At 45.2% G+C, this 23,585-nt stretch overlaps 2 protein-coding genes across 6 annotated transcripts in view; one reads left to right on the top strand and one right to left on the bottom strand.

Annotated features, from left to right (window-relative positions):
- The window catches only part of FHL2 (four and a half LIM domains 2), a 76,604-nt gene extending 61,452 nt beyond the window's left edge, over positions 1 to 15,152 (top strand). For 4 of the 5 annotated variants that reach the window (XM_050754213.1, XM_050754212.1, XM_050754210.1 and 1 more), the window contains 4 exons: positions 2,004 to 2,178; positions 8,240 to 8,409; positions 12,519 to 12,705; positions 14,547 to 15,152. In XM_050754213.1, coding sequence (XP_050610170.1) covers positions 2,004 to 2,178; positions 8,240 to 8,409; positions 12,519 to 12,705; positions 14,547 to 14,698 — 684 coding nt within the window. In that variant the 3' untranslated portion in view covers positions 14,699 to 15,152. The remainder of the gene's footprint in view (positions 1 to 2,003; positions 2,179 to 8,239; positions 8,410 to 12,518; positions 12,706 to 14,546) is intronic. The other variant, XM_050754214.1, reaches the window with a different exon arrangement.
- The window catches only part of ECRG4 (ECRG4 augurin precursor), a 903,650-nt gene that overhangs the window by 696,857 nt on the left and 183,208 nt on the right, over positions 1 to 23,585 (bottom strand). The window lies entirely within an intron of this gene.

The raw sequence follows: 23,585 nt of genomic DNA, 5'->3' as shown, positions 1-23,585 counted from the left end.
GGTGGTGGGCTCAGCTGAGAACTAATCCCACAGAAACCAGGGCATTTAGTCCCGCTTTGAGAGCACTCTATGCTCGTCTCACCTTCATTCTTTTTTTTTTTTTGAGACAGAGTCTCCCTCTATCACCCAGGCTGTGCAATCTCCGACTCCCAGGTTCAAGCGACTCTCCTGTCTCAGCTTCCCAAGTAGCTGGGACTACAGGCACGCACCACCACAGCCGGCTAATTTTTGTATTTTTAGTGGAGATAGGGTTTCACCATGTTGGCCAGGTTGGTCTTGAACTCCTGACCTCAGGTGATCCACCCACCTCTGCCTCCCAGAGAGCTGGGATTGTAGGCGTGAGCCACTGTGCCCTACCTCTCCTTCACACGTTATCATCTTGCATCAGCAATAATCCTATTCCCAGATGTTCTAGGAAGTAAACTTCCAACAGGGACAGCACACGAGGTCGCCCCTCACAAAGGCCATAGTCATGACTGTCTTCCAAGTGTCTCAGCGTTCACATTTTTAAAATTCCTTGAACTAAAACAAAATGCGCAAAGAGATCACCAAATCAAATAACTTTAGTTTGGTTCCAGGTTCCAGGAAAACACACACACACACACAGATACTTCAGCAAAAGAGAACTGTTTGTTCTGGTTTTGGTTCCGAGTTAGTTGGTGTTTTAGGACTTTCTAATCAAGGCTAAGATCCATGTTTTCACATCCTACACTCAGCATAACTCCAGCTTCGACTTCGGTTTCAGTAACAGGGACACCGTGGGCAGGCTCTTCTTCAGGGCCATCGCGAGAACAGCCCTCCTGCGCCCTGTTCAGGATACTTACCAACCGGAAGCTGGCCCAGGAAACCGTGCAGAGACTAATATTCTGTTTCTGCCTCATGAATAAATGGATGATGATTTGGGGTCAGAGCTGGAAACACAAAGACAGCGATAGGAACATATTCTTTCTAAGATGAAGCTGGGCATAAATAGATTGTTATTTTAATGTTTTATTGGCACTTTAAACATGCCGTATGTCATTTTTAAAAGGCAAATGTGGAAGGTTCTCTTATTTCTCAGGCAAGATGAAGCCAAGTGTGGAGTCGAGTCTTCTGCAGGGCTCCTTTCTGTCTCTCATCTTTTACTCAAAAGCATACATCTGTCTTCTCAGGGCCTCTCCCATGTGTGCCCAGTTTTTGTCTCACTTCTCTCACCCTCACCCCCTTCCACTCCCACACCCTTACCTTTGAGCACTTCACTCTCCTGTTGAAAAGCAGCTCGCCACTGCCTTCAGGATCAACGGAATCTCTACGCAGACATAAAAGGCAAAAAGGCAGCCATATGTTCCGGTCCAGCCAGGCCGGGGGGCCCTCCCACCTCGCCCCCGGCCTGTGGTCCCTGCAATCTGACGTGCTCCCCGTCCCCAGATCTTCTGTGTCTGTGCCCTTTCTCTGCCTGAAATTTCCCTCCTCCCCCAGCTCACTGCCACCCACACAGGTAGCACCCACACAAGCAGTCTGTCCTGACTCTTTCCCACCCGTCAGTCCTTGGGCCTCCTTCTGGTGAACATCCCGACACCCAGAGCCTCTCTGCCACACCGGTGATCACGGTCATCTGAGTTGGGCAGGGCTCCCTCGGGCAAGGACCTCCTGCGGTCTGTTTCTCTGTCACCGGATGTGGTGTGAGACGAATTGATAGGTGTTCATGTTTTCTGTTTCTCTTTCTTGCAGGCAATACCTAAGGGAAATCCCTTTGTTTTCGAGAAGCATCTCTCACACACAGACACGTGCATACATGCACATCTGTCTAACCTGTTGCTCCAAAATGCAGCAAGAGAAAAGCAGCCTAGTCCTCATTGATTTTAGCAGTTAGGTGGTCCTGGGGCATGAATGTGGGTGTACCAGGGTGCCTCGACCCACCTTCATTCCTTGTTTGCCCTGCAGATTTGCAAGGGGCCCCAATGCTGTGGGGTCCAAGCCCTCCTATCCTGCCTCTGACTGTCTCGTGTGGTCTGGCTCCACAGGACTTGTCCTACAAGGACCGGCACTGGCATGAAGCCTGTTTCCACTGCTCGCAGTGCAGAAACTCACTGGTGGACAAGCCCTTTGCTGCCAAGGAGGACCAGCTGCTCTGTACAGACTGCTATTCCAATGAGTACTCGTCCAAGTGCCAGGAATGCAAGAAGACCATCATGCCAGGTCAGGAGACACACCTTTCTCATGCGTGAGCCAGTCTAGCTTCAGGCCTTGTGCACGTTCCTCTGACCCCCTGTTCACATTGACTTGGTTCCAGACACTCGTGTTGACTTTCCATTTTTACCTTGAATTACAGAGGAGTATTTAGAGTCCTTACAAAGCAGGCACATAACGGGTTCTATCATGGGCAGTAACGGGATCTTTTTCCTATGCACATGGGGCAGTGTTATGCATTCGAATTGTTAAGAGTAAGTGAATGGTGGGCATTCCCCTTAAAAATACATCTCCTGCATCAGCCCCCACTTTCCCACCACCATAGATGGTCTCTCTTTTCTTTGCTTCTACCTGCTGAATGTGTACTCATTCAGTTATTTCACCAAGTGTGCATGGTGCTCTTGCGTGCCAGGCACTGGGCTCAAGCCGAGCATCCATGGGGTGTGAGCCGAGGTGCACCTGGTCCTCTGCCCTTGTAGGGTTGGTGTTCTAGATGGACAGTCAAAAAGGGCACAGCTGCAACTGGGCCAGGTGCTGAGGACGGCAATAAAGGTGCCTTGTGTGTTGATAGGACTGTGTCCCTCATGGGGGGTGTGTGTGTGTGTGTGTGTGTGTGTGGCGGGGGGGAGTTATTTGTTTTTTTGTTTTGTGTTTTATGTGGGAGGGCAGAATCTTTTATTTTGAAAAGCAAAGGGGACAAAAAGATATGGAATTTCAAAATACAGAAAGAAGTTGGGCATCGTGGCTCATGCCTGTAATCCCAGTACTTTGGGAGGCTGAGGTGGGTGGATCACTTGAGGTCAGGAGTTTGAGATCAGCCTGGCCAACATGGTTCAGTGGTGCAATCTTGACTCACTGCAACGTCTGCCTCCCAGGTTCAAGAGATTCTTCTGCCATAGCCTCCTAAGTGGCTGAGACTACAGGTGTGCACCACCACACCCGGCTAATTTTTGTACTTTTAGTAGAGACAAGGTTTCATCGTGTTGGTTTGCTTTGTTTTTGATAATAAAGAAATACTGAAGAGACTGACATATAGGAAATAGTTTTAAAAGATATGTAGGATGCCAGGTGTGGTGGCTCACCCCTGTAATTCCAGCACTTTGCAAGGCTAAGGAGGGCGGATCATGAGGTCAGGAGTTTGAGACCAGCCAGGCCAGCATGGTGAAATCCCATCTCTACTAAAAATACAAAAATTAGCTGGACATGGCAATGTGCACCTGTAGTCCCAGCTACTCGGGGCGCTGAGGCAGGAAAATTGCATGAACCCGGGAGGTGGATGAGGTTGCAGGGAGCTGAGATTGTGCCACCAACCTGGGTGACAGAGTGAGACTCCATCTTGGAGGAAAAAAAAAAAAAAAGACATGTAGGATAAGGAATCATCATTTTTAAAAAGGCAAGGAGGTTATTTGACCTTCAGTAAGATGGTTTCTTACTGCTACTACATTTCTCTGGTTAATACAACTTAAAAACAACTGTGACACACTATGACAGGGAAGAAAAATGCCCAGGCTGACACAACCCCAGCCCTGTTGGCAGCTGTAAGGGAAGACAGGTGGCGGGGCTACATGGTGACTTTAGATGAGGCAGCTCCAGGCAGGAAGGCCTTGTCCAAGATCACATGGGTCCTGCAGAGGCTGGAAACTCGGGCCCCAGTGCTGTGCGACACTGCGAATGAGAACCGAAGCCCGTAGAAAGCCAGGCTGACCTGTGTCCTGCCCCACAGGGAGTCACTGCAGAGACACAGCACTCTCAGTAACAACAAGAACCACAACATGAATTGAAAAACAAATTAAACCCTTACTAGTTTCCTGAACAAGGGCCCAAGGAAGCTTCCACTGGGGAGTCTAGGGGCTATTTAAGACTTTAACTGTTAGCACCAACCATGACATAAAAAATATGCATATTTCCCGGATTTTGAATTTTTCACCTGTCTTGACTTTCTGTGTTTGTTAGGTTCTCCAGAGAAACAGAATCAATTGCAGAAATATATACACATAGATACGTATATATGGGGGGAGAGAGAGAGAGAGAAAGATGAGAGAAAGATGAGAGACAGAGAGAGAAAGATGAGAGAGAGATGAGAGACAGAGATGAGAGAAAGATGAGAGAGAGAGAAAGATGAGAGAGAGAGAGAGAGAAAAAGATGAGAGAGAGAGAGAGAGAGAAAGATGAGAGAGAGAGAGAAAAAAATGAGAGAGAGAGAGAGAGAGAAGGATTTATTTCAAGGGATTGGCTCATGAGATTGTGGAGGCGGTAAGTCTGGAATCTGTAGAACAGCCCAGCAGGCTGGAGGCTCAGGGAAGAGATGATACTGCAGTTCCAAATGGGAGCGTTTGAATTCCATAGGGCAGCAGGCTGGAAACTCAGCCAGAGTGTGTCTATTGCAGTCTTGAGAAGAATGAGTTGCCCTTAGGGAAACCTTAGTCTTTGCTTCTAAGGCCTACCACTGATTAGATGAAGCCTGGCCCTGATACGTGGGTAATGTGCTGCACTCAAAGCTTACTGACTTAGACGTTAATCACATCTAAAAAACGCCTTCACGGCAACAAATAAACCTGTTTTTTTGACCAAACAACTGGGTACCAGAGCCCAGCCACACTGACACATAAAATTAACCATCACACCTTCTCTTTCTTGTGGTGTTTACTGGGGAGGGAAAGAAAGGAAAAACATGATCAGATAAGAAGTAAAAGCCCAATGTTCAGTGAGGGGTAACCCATACTGAATATCTGAGAATTAACTGGCCAGCAGTCTCTTCTACTAAGGAATGAGGGAAGCTGGAATTCAGGCTCTGTGGTAAGAAATGCTGTGTAGTAATAATAGCAACACAGCCACAGCTACTGGCCCCTAAGCACACACAGAGGGGTCGGACACTGCTGCTTTACCGAATCCCATTTAATCTTCAGTGTCCCCTGGGTTGGATGGCTTCATCCCCATTTTACAGGTGCCTCCGCCAGAAGAAATGGACTGAGCACCAAAAGCAGGGTGTCTAGAAGAATCCTGGTGTATGCAAAACAAACAAACCACCACCAACAAAACGCTGAATCGAAGCACTTGCCTGCCTGGGTTTGATTTTTAAAAGTGTTCGAACCCATTTAAGATGAATATGGGTTACAGCGTCAGTGCACACAGCTTTTGCAGTGAATTTACATTTAGAGGACGAGTGAAAAAACTCAACCCGCCAGCGTCACACCCCTACACAAGTCAGTGTCCTGATGACTAATCAGGAAACTGGAGTACCATCAGAAACCCCAGTGCTGGGGTTTACCAGCTCTCGCGCCCCTATTAGCAGACGTTGCTTACAGACGCACCACAGCCTCTGCGCATGCGCAGACTCCAGTAGCGCTAGTGTCTCCAACCCTGCAACCAAATTTCTGGCTCCTCATTTGCCTTTTTTTTTTTTTTTTTTTTTTTGAGACAAGATCTCGCTCTTTCGCTCAGGTGGGAGAGCGGTGGTACGATCACTGCTCACTATGGCCCTGACCTCTCGGGCTCGAATGATCCTCCCACCTCAGCCTCCTACGTACCTGGGACCTCAGGCACACACCACCACACCCAGCTTAATTTGTTGTTTTTTTATGTTTTTTGGTAGAGACAGGGACTCCCTATGTTGCCCAGGCTGGTCGCCAACTCCTGGGCCCAAGAGATCTCCCGCCTTAGCCTCCCAAAGTGCTGGGATTACAGGGCTGAGGCACCGCAGCCAGCCTAATTTGACTATTTGAATCCGATTAAGACATCCCTTCCTTAAGACTGCGCTTCGGTCTGCGGGAGACTTGGTTCAGAGTGTGCGATTCAGTGCGGAGAAGGAACGCCCCTGCCACCTGCCGGCGTTGCTGCATATGACCGCGCAGGCCTGCGGCCAAGGCTGCCACCTTGCCTGAGATGTGCACGCGCCACCTCCCTGAGGCTCCAGGTGCCCCGTGCATTCCCTGCACGTAGAGTTGCCCTCGAACTGGTGTTGATCTGATAAGACTTATTTCAGAACTCGCCAAGAATGTCACGAGAGTCATAATTGCCCCATATTCATTGGCAAAATCCTTTGGCTTCTGGGCTGCTTGATCAGAATGAAGGTCAGAGATCCAAAGAGCAAGTGACAAAAGTATGCATGGAGGTGGAAGAAAATCTTTGTGAAGTGTGTATCAAAGTCCTTCCACTATTTTTACTTGAATTTCCATTGCTTCACGTAATGTTCGTTTTAGGATTCATCACCCCACAATCGAATTCCATAGATTGTACAGTTTAGTTTTCAATTTTAAGATCACTGCGTGTCATCAACCCAAATTCCCTCTCACACATTGCCCCCCACCACACACCCTGTTTATTTTATATAATCTCAAATGTCTGGTCTTAGAAGGACAGGAAGCTGAGAAAATGATCCTAAATAACAATCATGTGATAATTCTCAGCACATTCCTAATTACTGGAGGACAGACATTTCCTGACCAGCTTTCTAGCCAGCTAAAATAAAACCCCTAGCTTTGTCCTTGGGACCATGAGATTTTGGGGCTGAGAGCTACGAACTAGTCTATAGACTCCTATAAGCCACCTGTGTTACTGCAGCTGCTTACACCTGGTCTGGCGCGGGCAGTCCCCCCGTCGGCTTGATTCCCCATCATTCCCTGACCGCTAGTAGAAGTCACATGTATGTGACCCTCATGCCGCAGTCCCCAGGGATTGGCAACATTTTTCCTTCAAAAACCAGATAAATATTTGGGGCTTTGTGAACCATACAGTCTCTGTCACAACTACTCAACTACCACAACTACACAACAACTCTGCACAACTGCACACAGTTGCACACTACTCTGCCATCTAGCATGAAAGCGGATGGAAACCATGGAAGTAAATGAATGGGTGTGGCTGCATTCCAATAAAACTTCATTTGAAAAGCAGGCAGCAGTCTGGATTTGGTCCTCACACAGGGGCCAGGCCCCTCAGCTAGTCCGGGCACTTACAACACTTTCCTGTTTCTTTGTCCCTGATACTCATTTCCCCAGATCTTTCTTTACATTTGCTTTACACGAAGGGTACTTGTTTACATGCCTATCTGGAATCATCTCTTACTATAAATAGATACACTTCTTTCTGGTAAACAAAAATGAAAAAAAAGGTCAGTCAACAAACACCGAGCATTTGCAGTGAGTCCAGCTTGGTGGTGGCAGGGGTGACCCGTAAGTGTTTCAGTTCTCTAGAGCTCCTCAGTTCACTTGGAGGAATGGTAGAAATGTATCAAATGCTAATAGTTACTCAAAAGACAATGGATGGCACGGGTTTAGGCAATTACTAAATGGGAGGTACAAGTGACACATGAAGATTTCAGCCAGGCATGGTGGTGTGCATCTGTAGTTCCAGCTCCTCAGGTTGAGGCAGGAATTTCCCTGGAGCCCAGATGTTCAAGGCTGCAGTGAGCCAGGATCATACCACTGCACTCCAGCCTGGGTGACAGAGCGAGACCCTGTCTCGAAAATAAAAAAAACTACATGTAGGTTTTAATTATAGCACTTAGCACAGTGCATAAAATTACCAACATACATCACAACTTGGTTCAACAGCCAGTATGTAAAGTGAGTGTTGTAGAGGCTGCTCACTGAATCAGGTTAGAGGTTCCAGGTTCATTCACACTCCAGCCATTTCCATCCTGCTGCGAACCAGACAGGGCGTTCTTTATTAGGTGTGCAGTAGGTGAATACAGTCCCTAGACTCCAAAAGTCATGCTCCATAGAAATTAATTGGAGCTATGCCACACTTCCCTTTATACTTTGCATTGCTGAGGCAGACTTAACTTTTTTTAGATTTAACATTCCTAACCACGGTTTTCAATAAATAAATGTTAAGTACCTAAAATGTACACGTGTTGTTCTAGGAGCTGGGTGTACAGTAGTGAACCAAAAGACAAAGTCCATGCCCTGCACAAAATAGGAATTACCTCCATTTAGAGGTGAGCCTTCAAGAGCTGAAGTGACTTGCTCTGGTCATAAAACTAGAGGGTGGCAAGCTCTGAAGGCAATTGCTGGGACTCCACGCCCCTCTAAGCATAACTCTGCTGTGTTCCTCTTGACCCTGATGACAGGTACCCGCAAGATGGAGTACAAGGGCAGCAGCTGGCATGAGACCTGCTTCATCTGCCACCGCTGCCAGCAGCCAATTGGAACCAAGAGTTTCATCCCCAAAGACAATCAGAATTTCTGTGTGCCCTGCTATGAGAAACAACATGCCATGCAGTGCGTTCAGTGCAAAAAGGTATTTCAGATTCCCCCTTGGCCCTTGCACATCCTGGCCGGTTTGCCTCCATGGTCCATGTCTGTCAGTTCTCTTTCCAAAAACAAGGATACCTGTGATACTGGAATGGCGTGGGAGCTGTGCCTGTCCTGCCTTACATGCCGAGCTTTTTCCATTGGGTCTGGGCGCCCATCCTTCTTTCAAAAACATCAACGCTGTTGAGCTCCTGTGATCAAATCGCTTAACCCTGCCTTCTTCTAGACCATTCTAAATATATTCTTATGTCGATGACCTGATGTTAGAGGGAAGGGGAGCCACTATCCCAAAGCTGTCTTGTTCAGCTTCTCTCCATGAATAAACCAAGAAAACAACTGCAAACTTGAGAGGGAGAGAAAGATGGAAGGAAGAGGGGGAGAGGAAGGGAGGGAGCAGGGAGGAGAGAGAGACGGGATGTGAGAAGAAAAGTAAAGGAGAAAAGTCTGCCCCCGTGGATATGGGACAGATCATTTATCAAATGTATCTACTCTGGCCAGGCAAGGAGGCTCACGCCTGTAATCCCAGCACTGTGGGAGGCCAAGGCTAGTGGATCACCTGTGGGAGGCCAAGGCTGGTGGATTACCTTAGGTCAGGAGTTCAAGACCAGCCTGGGCAACATGGTGAAACTCCATCTCTACTAAAAATACACAGCTTAGCTGGGCATGGTGGTGCACCCCTGTAATCCCAGCTACTCGGAAGGCTGAGGCAGGAGAATTGCTTGAACCCGGGAGGTGGAGGTTGTAGAGAGCCAAGATCACACCACTGCACTCCAGCCTGGGTGACAGAGCGAGACTCCATCTCAAAAAATTAAAAAAATAAAAATAAATAAACTTAACTACTCGATCTGTTCCAGTCATGGCTCTGTTAGGGTTAAAGAAAGAAAGGGAACTGCCTATCTGTAGGAAGCCAACTCTCTGCCCAGTTGCCCCCCGACCTGTGCCCGTCAGGGTGGAGCTTGGTTTTCTGCTGTGCCCTCTGACTCTCACACACACGCAACTCTGATTATGCTGTAGCTTCCAGCGTCTCTGTGCTGTTAGGCTTTGCATCAGCCTGTTGAGTGGCACCCTCCCACGGCTCACTCGCCCTGGGCAATGCCAGCTGTGGAACTCATTGCAGGTTCTGTTTGCTCTCATCCTCTCATTGACCCTGCTTACCCAGCTTCTGCTGTGTTGCCCTTGGGGCCTCTACCCTTGCCTCTTGGCCATGGAGAAACATCCCAGTGCCTCTACCTGTACCTGGCTGGCCTGGGCAAGAATGTCCCCCTTGCCTGCACCTTTTCTAAGTGCTGAGTATTCTTACCAATTTCCATTCAGCCTTTCTCTCGTTTCCATTTTTTTTTTTTTTTTTTTTTTTTTTTTTTTGAGACAGAATCTCACACTGTCACCCAGGCTGGAGTACGGTGGCACGATCTTGGCTCATTGCAGCTTCTGCCTCTCCAGTTCAAGCGATTTCTTTTGCCTCAGCCTTCCAAGTAGATGGGATTACAGGCAAACGTCACCATGCCTGGCCGACTTTTTTGTATTTTTAGAAGACACGGGGTTTCAACATGTGGGCCAGGCTGATCTTGGAACTCCTGACCTCAGGTGATCGACCTGCCTCTGCCTCCACTGCACCCAGCCCCTTTTGTTCTTTACTGTTATTTTAGATTTTATTTCTCTTAATTTCCTCTCCATTTATGCTTGGTTTTTTTTTTTTTTTTTTTTTTTTTTTTGAGACAGTTTCACTCTGTCACCTGCGCTGTAGTACAGTGGCATCATCTCAACTCACTGCAACCTTTGCCTTCCGGGTTCAAGCGATTCTCCTGCCTCAGGCTCCTGAGTAGCTACTCAGGCTCCTGAGTAGCTGGGATTACAGGCAGGCGCCACCACCACACCCACCTAATTTTTTTGTGTGTGTGTGTGTGTGTTTTTTAGTAGAGATGGTGTCTCACCTTGTTGGCCAGACTGGTCACGAACTTCTGTTTTTTTCTTTATTCTTAGATTGAGGTCTCATTCTTGCTTTTATTTTAGGAACTCTCTTCCCTGTTCTCTCCCCTTTTTATTTTCATTTTGGTTTGTTTTTCTCATCAAGACCTAACAGAAGTTCATCTGAATTGCTCTTCCTCTGTCATCTTTCCAGTGTGTGCTTTATTCATTTGCGGAAATGAAAGCAACACATCCTTCTGGGATGCATGCCTTTTGTGCGCATGTTCGTTAAATACACACAAAAACCTTCACGCCAGAAGCATCCATTCCTCGACATGAACTTGGCCCTCTCAGGCACTGGGGATCCGATGCTGGACAAGATGCAGACACTTAACTGCAGTCTAGCTGGAAGTACACTCCAGTGTCAAACCCGTCAGTCGTTACTAAGCAGTGTGCTGTGGAGGAGAAAAGCAGAGTGTGGAATGGAGGGACCTCAACTCATCTGAGGAGTCGGGGGACAGGGTGGCGTTTAGGGAAGGAGTCTCTGAGAAAATCATGCTATGCTGAGAGGCATCGAGTTAGCTGATGTGGGTGGGAAGCATGGAATCCGGAGTGAGGGAGGACTGAGGACGTATGTTGCAGGCAAAGGAGACGTCTTACACAGGCTACTGATGCATACGGATGCGTTGCAACCAAGCGTGTTTTGTGTTCATTCTGTTGTGCGGTGGGGTGGGTTATAGGAAGATGCTTTATGATTCATGGTTTAATGAAAAGAATACAAGATAGAAGGGAGTCTGGAATTCTAGCTCCTGCTTTGTCATTAACCAGCTATGAATTCTTCAGCAAGTCACTTTTTAATTTCTCTGAGTCTCAGTTTACTCACCCATAAAATTAGTATCTTTCTTACTTCACAAGCTTTATGTAAAGACCAAAGGAATTACTGGATGATACTGAAATGTTCAAAAAATAAAAAGCAAAAAAGCGTGACTGTGAGGTGCTTGCACTCCATCTTCCATGGCCTTCGTTTGCCAAGCTGAGGCCACCTACACTCCTTTGATAGCTTACTCAGCTCCACCAAGCACGCATTTTTAAACAGAATGTGAGATGCAACATTTGGAGAAAAATACCAGGTAAAATTGAGGTACTGATGGCCGTTCCACCTTGTGTGGCTTTGCAGCTTCACCTCACAGATGTTCTAAGACCACAAGACGGGTGAGAATGAAGGCATCTGGCTGATTTTTCCCAAAACTTCCAAGATGCCCATATCTTCTTGTGGCATCAGCAGGTGCCAGTCCCAGCTGTCCTTTAAGCCTTTTCCTTCTTTCACCATAAGTGGCTGGAGAGACAGGCTTGTGAGTGGCATTGGAGAGGTTACCACTTGCCAGGGTTTTTGTTTTGTTTTTGAGACAGAGTCTTACTCTGTTGCCCAGGCTGGAGTGCAGTGGCATGATCTTGGCTCACCGCAACCTTCGTCTCCAGGGTTCAAGCGATTCTCCTGCCTCAGCCTCCTGAGTAGCTGGGATTACAGGTGCACCACCACACCCAGCTAATGTTTTGTATTTTTAGTAGAGATGGGGTTTCGCCATGTTGGCCAGGCTGGTCTTGAACTCCTGACCTCAAGTGATCCACCTGCCTCGGCCTCCCAAAGTCCTGAGATTACAGGCATGAGCCACCGGCCCTGCCAGGCTTCTAAGTAAGGACTCCCCATCAACTTGCCTATTTAACATCATCACCCTCACTTCCTGGATGAGAAAACTGAGGTGCAGAGATCTTTATTATGACCTGCTCCCAGCCACAGGTCTGGTAAGGAGTAGGATTAGGATTCAAGCCCACGTCTCCTTGATGCTGTCTTCAATCCCGACCCCTCCACTGTGCTGCTTCCCTGCTCGCGAAGGTGGCAACGCCACTGAGGTGCCCTGTGCCTTAGATCTCCAGCATCCCTGGGAAGGGCTGAGGGCAACCCCCAAGCTCCAGTTTCACTAATGGGAAAGCCAGGGCCTAAGACACTGGAATGAAAGCGTGTGGCGAGGGTAACGAGTGACTGTGAGGTTTGTAAAGCAGCTTCATGGTGATGTTTAACAAACTGGACGTTTTCTGAATGAGGATCTTGCATCGTCCAGTGGCAGTAGTGAGACTGAAGATGTCTTGCAAGCAGAGAGACCACACTAACTCTCCCACTCGTCCCTGCAGCCCATCACCACGGGAGGGGTCACTTACCGGGAGCAGCCCTGGCACAAGGAGTGCTTTGTGTGCACCGCCTGCAGGAAGCAGCTGTCTGGGCAGCGCTTCACGGCTCGCGATGACTTTGCCTACTGCCTGAACTGCTTCTGTGACTTGTATGCCAAGAAGTGTGCTGGGTGTACCAACCCCATCAGCGGTGAGTGTCCCGGGGTCCCCACTTCGAAGAGGGATTGGAAGCTTGAACAAGGCCTAGCATTTTAGCATGTGACCCTGTCTATATCCCTAAACTTCCCAGACCTCCCTAAGGCTCTGAACACAGCAGACTTTTCTGCCTATCTGCTTTCCTCTCCTTGGTGCACTGGCTATGCTTCAGCAAGTAATGATTACTTCCTCTGCAGCCCACCGGATCACAACCATATGGCCTGTGCTCTGGTTTAGTTTCTGCTTTGGGTTGGATTCTCTCTAAAACTGCAGCCTGTGAGCCTGTAACACCACATAAGCACAATAAAAACTGGCCTTTTCAGGCTTAGCAGCTGTACTGTTTTCTTAGAAGTGTCCCCTAGCATCTTAGGGGGACGGTTGTACTCCAAAGCATCTTAGTGGGAAATTTCTGCCACAAGGCCACAGCTATATGAGGGCAGAGGGTACATTCTAAGGAGTTTTTCATATTGTATTCCCCCAAATGATCTGGCAAAGTGAGAGCCCAAAATCTGGCTGGCCGGCAGACCAGGCTTCTGGACTAGACTATTAAGCAGGCTGGAGAAATTCAGTGTGGAGAACAGATGACTTCACACTAAAGTCCTTTAGATGGTCACCACATATCACTACACAAATTAGTGACTGGGTGGGGAGAGAAAAGTGTGTATTCTATAATAACACAGGAGAAGTTTTATGATGTGGGATTTTCAATCCCACTGCATTCAGTGGAGTGGTTCTTCCCTATCAGAGGAAGGTGGCAGACACATGGAGTACCCGGTGGTCTGGCTTTCCTATGTGGCTTTTCAGTGTCATTACAGAAACAGATCTATACACCCCCTGTGTGCTTGTCCTTGACTTTCTTTTCCCTCAGGCCTAGAACGAAGTTCACCTAACTGAGCTAAATCACCTTCCCAGGTCACTAAAACAGTTCTCTCACGTATAATGCAGAGCTCATTACATTTCCATGTGAAATTAAAATATGAAGAAAAGCATAGTATTTACAGTTTACCTATGTTAAAATATCTGTTTCTGGTCCTTTATGGACCACATTTCCCTTGGAATCATTTAGGGGGAAAATGCAATCTTTTGCCAAACATATTCATCTTTAATGCTGTTTTCAGCAGTAACTTCTGTTGAGGTAAATGTTTATAACATTAAGCTTTATAAAGTGATACAATCTATATAAAAGCACTTCTAAATGTAAAACGTTAGATATGAATGTGAATTGCGGTTATTGTAGCACTGAGAAAAAACACTAGGTAAAACCAACTATATTATAATCAGGGACCAATGTACCTTAAATATTTGATTCCATTCTGTCTGCAGCTTTCTCAGGATCTTTCTGCTGCAACAATATCCCTCTCCCCTCATTCCTACCCACATCGCACTTTACCTGTGAGGCTTTTCCTGGCCATCCCAGGGAGGATTAACTTTTTCCTCTTCTACACTCCCTTTGGTGCTTCAATCATTAAATCATAAAAATTTGAGCACCAGGCAACATGAGGCACCTAGTGAAGGCATAAGAGAAATCTGCTTCCTGTTCTCACAGAGTTTCATGTTGTGGGAAAACACATAACATATACAGTCAGCATTCTTTGATGCACTTATCACATCGTTTTGGAACCAGTTTCTATCTCTCTTCTGATATTCACGAGATCCTCCAGGCTGTGCATAGAATCTGATTTATACATGGATTCCCAGCACCCAGTCACTAGAAGTTCACACTATCCATATTACACAATCCAAACTTTGAAATGGATCAAACCACAATTCCTTCTTCAGTCCCAGTTGCCTGATTCTAATTTTCTTCATCCGGTATTATTTTCTCTCTGTTAACAGGACTTGGCGGCACAAAATACATCTCCTTTGAGGAACGGCAGTGGCATAACGACTGCTTTAACTGTAAGAAGTGCTCCCTCTCACTGGTGGGGCGTGGCTTCCTCACAGAGAGGGACGATATCCTGTGCCCCGACTGTGGGAAAGACATCTGAAGTCAACATGGAGAAGTTGCTGCTTGTGATCTCACACACAGATTTTTACGTTTTCTTTCTCACCCAGGCAATCTTGCCTTCTGGTTTCTTCCAGCCACATCGAGACTTTCTTCTAGTGCTTTTCAGTGATACTCACGTTTGCTTCAACCCTTTAGTGCTTTGTGCTAGTTCAGTCCCAGGGAAAGAGAAAACTCGCCCTAGGCCCTAGGTGGGAAGATGGTTTGAAATTTTTGTAATCGAGTAAGGCACACCCAAATGTAAAAATCCTTTTGAATGATGTCTTTATAAATCTTTCTCTCACTGCCTATTTAAGTGCAATTAATGTATGCCACGAACTTGAAAGTTTTCTAAACTCAGTAAGGTAATGACCAATTGGTATTTACAGCTCTGTAACTTCCTGTTGTGTCAAGTCTAAACCAAGATTATGTGACTTGCAATAAAGTTATTCAGAACAAAATCTTTTGCCAGGCACAGTGTGTGAAATCATGATTAAAGGTTGAGGCACTGAGTCTAAGTAACACGTCATTGCATGGTCCGATGGTCATTGTATGAAGTGCAGTTCCAATGGCCTGGGGCATTGCCAACTGGAATAGCATCACATCACACCCTTTATTTAAAGGAAGCCTTCAGTCAACACCAGGCACCTCTTCCTTGCTACCTTCTCTCCCAATTTTTTTTTTTTTTGAGGCAGAGTCTCACTCTGTTACCCAGGCTAAAGTGCGATGGCACAATCTCGGCTCACTGCAACCTCTGCCTCCCGGGTTCAAGCGATTCTCCTGCCTCAGCCTCCTGAGTAGCTGGGATTACAGGTGCCCACCACTATGCCGGGCTAATTTTTGTATTTTTGGTAGAGATGGGGTTTCACCATGTTAGGCTGGTCTCGAACTCCTGACCTCAGATGATCTACCTGCCTTGGTTCCCCAAAGTGCTGGGATTACAGGTGTGAGCCACTGCACCCAGGCACCTCCTCTCTCTTTCCCATACTCTTTCTCTTGGATTGTAATCCTCTGCATTTGATGCAGTAACATCAACTCCTGACAGTGAAGCCAATGTTCAGGTCATTTTTCTTGGCAGGGCTTCTTGGCTCTGTCCCGGTGTTATGGATCCACATCTTACACCGACTTCCATAAAGTGAAAGACTGCACAAGGACATAAGCAACTTGAGGCCAGAGACAACATCCTATTCATCTTTATGTTCTCAGACACCCTCGCAACTGAGGGCACACTGCGAGCCTTCCGTGCTTCTGAAAAGGGCAGTAAAGCAGGAGGGACACACAGTCATTACAATAAAAATCACATTCGGAGCTAGTGTGGCAGTAGTCTGTGAAATGATCTCAGACAGCAGTACACAGTTGGGAAGCACAGAGCCAAGGTATGGGATAGAGCACTGCACAGTTCTCTTTAGCATCAGTGACGTTTTTGTCCTTAGTTTTCTAAGACAACGCAATATAATAAAATGATACGCTAAGCAACAGAAAAATGTGGTGGAAATCAAGTCTGATATATGCTGAGCATATGTGACATCAGTTTCTTAATCTGAGTGGTAGTCACTGTTAGAATGTTTGATAATGTCTGGAATGAGTCTTTTGGATTTATAGTTGACTTGAGGTTTTGCTTAAAAAGAATAATTTCATCCCTTGTTAGTTGTTTTGCTGTTTTCTATTTCATAAAAGTAAAAGCACTCCAAATTTCATTTTGGAACATCTTACTTGTTCTCATTAAAACCACAGACTCTCCCAACCTTAAATTACCCATTCTAAAATTAATGGTTAGGGGGAATTCCACTTCTAGTAAATAGCTCCAATTGGACTAATTCTCCTCCAAATTAACAGTCATTCTGGACAAAATATTTATTTAATTGTTGAGAACACTGGAGCACGATCCAAAGCAGGCAGATATTGGAGGCGGGTAGACACTTGGAAGAAGAGAATGACACTGGTTGGTTTTCCTGTTTCGGCCTTTTATCCAACGGCAGCCCCCCGCCAGGGATCTAAAACTCTGTTAGGAAACCTGCAGTCTTACTAGCCTGAGGAACCAGAGGCCAGAGTTTGGGATAAACAGCCTCTGGAAAGTGAGGAAGAAAATCCTGAAAAGGAGAGCCCCAAGTGTGTTGCATGAACTTAGAAATTTCTGGCTGACAACTGAACCGTGTATACTTAGGCTAGACTCCAAGCAGCCCAGCCAAGGCTTAAAGCATTGACTGACGGGACTTTATGGATAGTGGTGTGCAGGGCTTAGCTGACCAACCCTCTTCCTACTGAAGGAAATTACTTGTATATAAACCACACAACGCAAAGTCTCTGAAAATTTCCCCAAAGGCATGTAACAAAATAAACATTCATTCAGGAAAATCCACTACTAAGTCTTAGGAAGAACAGTGAGTCTGTGGCATTTGAGCCACAGCCTCATCCCATCTCATCCCCACTCCCCAGCTTCATGTGACAAACTCTACTTTGGGCCAATGCAGCCAAAAATTAAGGGGTCTTTCTTCCCCCAGATACTGGTCTAAGGCTCTGCCCCAGGTGCCACAGGCTGAGAATCCTAGAGCTCCAATTGCCCCTACCCTAGCCTGCCAGTGCGGAGGCTCCACACTGGGAGGGGCAATCTCAGAAGACCGGTGGCTACCAACCCACTCACAGAGAAGGCGTGTCACTCCCGGAGAAGCAGGCCACTGTCCAGCCCCCAGGGGAGAGCCAGGCTCTGAGACTGGCAACTCAGCAGTTCCGCCCAAGGGGGCTCGTATTTGGTACCGAGAATTGAGAAATCTTTGCCTAAGGGGATTGTCAAAAACAGTAAGACATCTTTCCAGAGAACCATTAAGGAAGGGGCTGGTAACTCCATGCTATTAGTAGCAAAAAGCAGAATGACAGACCAGCCAGAAGTTTAACATGGAAAAGCAGAGAAAGAGATAGCCACGAGGAGCCCTCCTGGAATCTTGTTTATCCTTGAGGTTCGGGAAGTATGTATGGACTGGGCCGTATCCACTCAGGAGCAATCAGATGTCCAACAAACTTGAAAGCATTCTCCAAGGCATACACAGGTCCATCAGCAAAGAGCAGAAATCTTATTAGCTCAAAGTGCGTAAGCAGAACCTCTGACCAAACACTGGCTGAACATAAAAACATGTCTGTTCAAAGAACTAAAGGAAATCATATCTAAAAAAGGAAGGTAAGAGAACAATTACAGTTGGTCCTCCATATCCACAGATTCCTCATCTGTGGATTCAACCAACTGTGGATCAAAAGTATTCAGGAAAAAAAAAAATGTTGATACAGTTCCAAAAAAGTAAAACTTGGATTTTCCACATGCTGAGTACTACGTTGAATCCACGCAGATAAAGTGATGTGTAGGCACTGTATTAGGTATTATTATAAGTAATCTAGAGATTATTTAAAGTATACAGAATGATGTGAATAGGTTATATGCAATTCTATGCCATTTTCTATAAGAGACTTGAGCATCCATGGAGTTTGGTATTTGTAGGGGGTCCTGGAATTAATCCCCCACAGATACCAAGAGATGACTTTACTCACCAAACAAACCAATGAAGAGATAAAAATTATTTTTAATAAATCAAATGGAATTCTGAAGTTGAAAAATATACTAAATGAAATGAAAAACTCACTAGAGGGGCTTAATAGTAGATCTGAGTTGGGAGAAGAAAATCAGTGAACTTGAAGATGGAACAACAGAAATTATACAATCTGAAAAACAGCAAAAAGAGTGAAATGAAAAGAGCTTCAGAGAAAGGTGAGAAACCATTAAGCATACCAACATATGTGTAATGGAAGGACTAGAAGGACTAGAAGGCTAGGAGAGAGAAAAAAAGAACAGGAGAAAATATTTTTCAGAGTTAATGACTAGCCAGGCACAGTGGCATGTGCCTGTTGTCCCAGCTACTCAGGAGGCTGAGGTGGGAGAATTGCCTGAGTCTAGGAGTTTGAGGCTGCAGTGTGAGAAAACAGCACCTGTGACAGCCACTGCACTCCAGCCTGCACAACATAGCGAGACCCTCTTAAAACAGAAAAAGAAGAAAAAGAGTTAGTGGTTGAAAAAGCCTCCAAATTTGATTTGATGAAAAATATGAATCTACATATTTAAGAAGCTCAATAAACTCAAAGTAGGATAAATGCAGAGACCATACCCAGACACATCACATTCAAAATGCTGAACGCCAAAGATAATGAGAAAACTCTGGCTAGATGTAAAATAATATAGCTATATGATTAAGACTTTTTATTAAATTGGGAAATTAAACATACACATACAAAAGTACACAAAACAAATGCTGACAGGCAAAACTAAACCAATGAGATGTTGGAAATATTCTGTATTATGGGTTGTAAACTATGGTCCCTGGGCTAAATTCTGCCCACTACCTGTTTTCTTTCCTAGTTTATTTTTTAGGAATAGGATCTCGCTCTCTTGCCTAGGCTGAAGTGCAGTGCCATGATCACAGTTCACTGTAACCTTGAACTTCTGGGCTCAAGTGATCTTCCCACCTCAGCCTCTCAAGTAGCTGGGACTACAGGCATGCACCACCATGCCTGGCTGTGTGTGTGTGGGGGGGGGGGTTGTTATTTTGAGATGGAGTTTCGCTCTGTCACCCAGGCTGTAGTGCAGTGCATGATCCTGGCTCACTGTAACCTCCACCTCCTAGGTTCAAGCGATTCTCCTGCCTCAGCCTTTCGAGTAGCTGGGATTACAGGCACCCGCCACCACACCCAGCTAAGTTTTGTATTTTTAGTAGAGACAGGGTTTCACCACACTGGCCAGGCTCGTCTTGAACTCCTGATCTCAGGTGATTCACCTGCCTCGACCTCCCAAAGTGCTGGGATTACAGGTGTGAGCCACCACACCTGGCTGATGCATGGCTATTTTAAAAATTTTTTTGTAGAGATGAGGTCTCACTATGTTGCCTAGGCTAGTCTCAAACTCCTGGGCTCAAGTGATCCCCCATCTTGACCTTCCAAAATGCTGGGATTACCAGCATGAGCCATCACACCTGGTCTGTTTTCTTAAAAAAAAAAAAAAAAAAAAAAAAAGTTTTATTCAAACACAGCCATGTATGTTCATTTATGCATTGGTTTGCTGGCAATTTTTTACTATCTGAATCGTTACAGAAAAACCTGCCACCTGTGCTGTACTGTGTATCTTGTTCTGGGTAGTGATACACACACACATTTTTCTCTCCTGAGCTATATAACTTAGAACTTTTCTAACTTCACAGCTTTTTATTATAACTCAATAAAAATTTTAAAAATTTAAAATATGTTACACTTTGAACTTGAGTTCACTTGAGTACACTTTGAGTTACTTTAAAGCTTGTCTTTTTTTTCATTAAACAGCAAGACAACTTGTTTGATCTTTGATTATTGCAATGTGTGAAACCTTTGGGGGTCAGTCTCTATTGCCTGATGTTTCTGTTGCAGCCCACACTGGGTCCACTGTGCTGGGATTACAGGCGTGAGTCACCACACCCGGCCAAGATATTATAAAATTTTTAACAGAACTAGTCTACCCTCAACCAAAACCATGAAAATGTAGTCACTGAAGTAAGTGAAAGACACAGTTTCACTGATGAGGCAATCATTCTACATGAACCACGAACAAGGCAAGAAACTCAGTAAATCTATCTGCTGTGGTGCAATGTACCCTGGAACTACAATGGTTACTACTCCCTCAATATTGCCCTTAGCCCTTTATCTCTGGAAAAACTTTAGAGGAATACCTGCAAAAGAACTCAGTGCTGTTAGTAGAGCAGAACTTTAGAAACTAGCAGAGAAATCCTTGTGATCACAAAAATGAAGCCCGAGGTATATGTACTACACATTGTGGACTTGCTACAACTAGACACTATCTAATTTGTAAGCAGACGGCTGCCCTCAAGTCTTTGAGTCAGCACAATAAATAAACCCTAACTCCTTTGGACAAAACTTTGTAAAACTAGTTATATTAAAGCAAAATAAAAGTTATATTAACTTGCATATCACTTAATCATATTACTTTAGAAACTTAAAGGATATACTCAATTCTCATCATCTTTAGTGATGCCCATTCAGACTTGAGGGCACCTCTCATTTTCTGCCTGGTTATTAAAGGACAGATTACAGAGGCTCAGGGATAAGCATAAGGTTAATTCTAGAAATATCAAGAAATAAGATCTGCAAGAGTCTTAAGGATAAGAGTGAAATCCATCTGCTTTGCAAAGAAGGAAGTGGAAGCCCAGGAAGAATAAAGCTTACTCAAGACTGCAAAGAGGCCAACACACTAGAAATCAGAAATCCTGACTCCTAGCCTACTGTCCCCTAAAACATGAGATTTTTTTCTTACACATAGAGATGAAGATGGGGCAAGTGCCATCTCTAAATACACGAGTTTTTAAACACTGAGAAGGAAATGTCCACGTGACATACATGCCAAAATGTATGTAGTGACCTTTCAGTAAAAAAAAAAAAAAATTGAGACTAGAACTCCATTATAACAGTAAGAGCAGACTGACTTCATTCCTGGCATCTATTAGCATTTATGCATTTTACTCACTTATTATGTTCTGAGGATGCTATGGTTTGAATGTCTCCCCTAAAAGTTCATGTGTTGAAAACTTAATTGCCATAGACACAGTATTAAGAGATGGGGCCTTAAAGAAGAGATTAGGCCATGAGGGCTCTGTCCTCATGAATGGATTAATGCCATTATCACAGGGGCAGTTATTATGGAAGTGATTTCTTGACTAAAAAAAAAGAAAGATGAGTCCAGCCCAAGTTCTTCTGTGCTTTGCATACTCACTGCTGTCTTTCCGCCTTCCACCATGGGATAACCCTCACCAGCTGCCAGTGCCGTGCTCTTGGACCTCCCAGCCTCCAGAACTGGGAGCCAAATAAACTGGTCTTTATAAATTACCTAATCTGTGGTATTCTGTTATAGCTGGAGAAAAGGGACTAAGACAGAGAGGATCTTCTACAAGAGTAATCCAGTCATTTGTGTTTGATTGGTTTCTCTAGGCTTCAAGGAATTAAAAGATATAACTAGTAAACTGCCTAATGCACAGAATACTGTGACTTTAATTATTAAATGTTCTTTAGATTCCTTCTCAAATTTTTATTTAGATTGAACAACTGGGATTAAGAAGAAGAAAAGGCCCACCAGGAATGGTGGCTCACGCCTGTAGTCTCAGCACTTTGGGAGGCCGAGGCGGGCAGGCAGACCACAGGGTAAGGAGATCAAAACCATCCTGGCTAACATGGTGAAACCCTCTCTACTGAAAATACAAAAAATTAGCTGGGTGTGGTGGCACGCACCCATAGTCCCAGCTACTTAAGAGGCTGAGGCTGGAGAATTGCTTGAACCCGGGAGGCAGAGGTTTCAGTGGGCCGAGATCCTGCCACTGCACTCCAGCCTGGGCAACAGAGCGAGACTCCATCTGAAAAAACAAACAAACAAACAAACAAACAACCCAAACAAAAGAAGAAGAAAAGGCCCTTGAGGACAGGGACCATGTTTTATTTACTTCAGTTCCTTATTTAGAGCCTAAGTATAGAGTAGACACCTTAAAACTGGTGAATCGCTGTTGTCTAGGGATTTATTTTGTTGTTAATGGAGAAAAGTCAATTTCACATTCTTTTTCATTAAAACAAAACTGCAAAACTATCTTAAATGATGCGACTTGAGCAACATTAGAAATGAGTTGGAGTCTCTAAGATTAAAGGCAGAAGGAATGAACATAGTCACTCTCATAATTAACAATTAATAATCACTCTCGCCGGGCGCGGTGGCTCAAGCCTGTAATCCCAGCACTTTGGGAGGCCGAGACGGGTGGATCACAACGTCAGGAGATCGAGACCATCCTGCCTAACACGGTGAAACCCCGTCTCTACTAAAAAATACAAAAAACTAGCCGGGCGAGGTGGCGGGCACCTGTAGTCCCAGCTACTTGGGAAGCTGAGGCAGGAGAATGGCTTGAACCCGGGAGGCAGAGCTTGCAGTGAGCTGAGATCCGGCCACTGCACTCCAGCCTGGGCGACAGAGCAAGACTCCGTCTCAAAAAAAAAAAAAAAAAAAAAAAATCACTCTCATCTAGCTGATAAAGTCGTTTCCCACATGGGTACAGGCTAACAACTCCTGCAACTACTGCTGGGTAAATGGATGGCGGTTGCTAGGAGCCATGTTTCTCACTGTTGGAGTGGGAGGTTACAGACATGCAAGGGAAGTCTGGAATGATCAACATGGTAATCGAGTTAGAGACATAGTATGAACTCATGTTTTACTACTACAGATACAGATGGTTACATATAGATAAATCTATAGAAATGTACACCTATAGGGCTTCATATACGTACATATATTTCCTTCCTCTGTCAGTTGAGGAGGCCTAAAAACAATGACACCCCAGTAGCAATCAGCATACTTAGTACCCAGATCTCAGTTTTTAATAAAAGGAGCCAAGGCTTCTTAGAGAAATGATTCATTCTAGGGCTTGGCCAAGAAATATACAAAATGACACTAGAGCATCCTATAGTACCAGAAAGGAAGTGCTCAAAGAAAACACAATGATGGGGAAAGTCACAAGGAAATGGGAGCTAACTGAAAGAGCTTTCAATGGCTGATGCAAGAAAGAATTTGAGTTAAAAAACAAAACAAAAAACAAAAACACACATTAGACTTTAACCCAAAATACAAACTAAGTATCCATGAGTCATACTGACATACATCATTGCATAAAATTAATGGTAGAGAATAGATAAGTCTCCTGTGCAGAATTACAAATAATTTAGGTACTTCGCCAGCAAAGTAACTCCGCATTCCTTAAGTGACTTTGTTCCAAAGAGCACAGTATGTATGAAAAGGGGAAACAGAAATAACCATTTTTTTTTTCACGGGGGAAGAG

Source organism: Macaca thibetana, chromosome 13 (genome assembly GCF_024542745.1).
Source record: "Macaca thibetana thibetana isolate TM-01 chromosome 13, ASM2454274v1, whole genome shotgun sequence".
Classification (NCBI taxonomy): Eukaryota; Metazoa; Chordata; class Mammalia; order Primates; family Cercopithecidae; genus Macaca; species Macaca thibetana.
The sequence above is the reverse complement of the archived record's forward strand: the minus strand, read 5'-3'. Positions and strand labels throughout refer to the sequence as shown.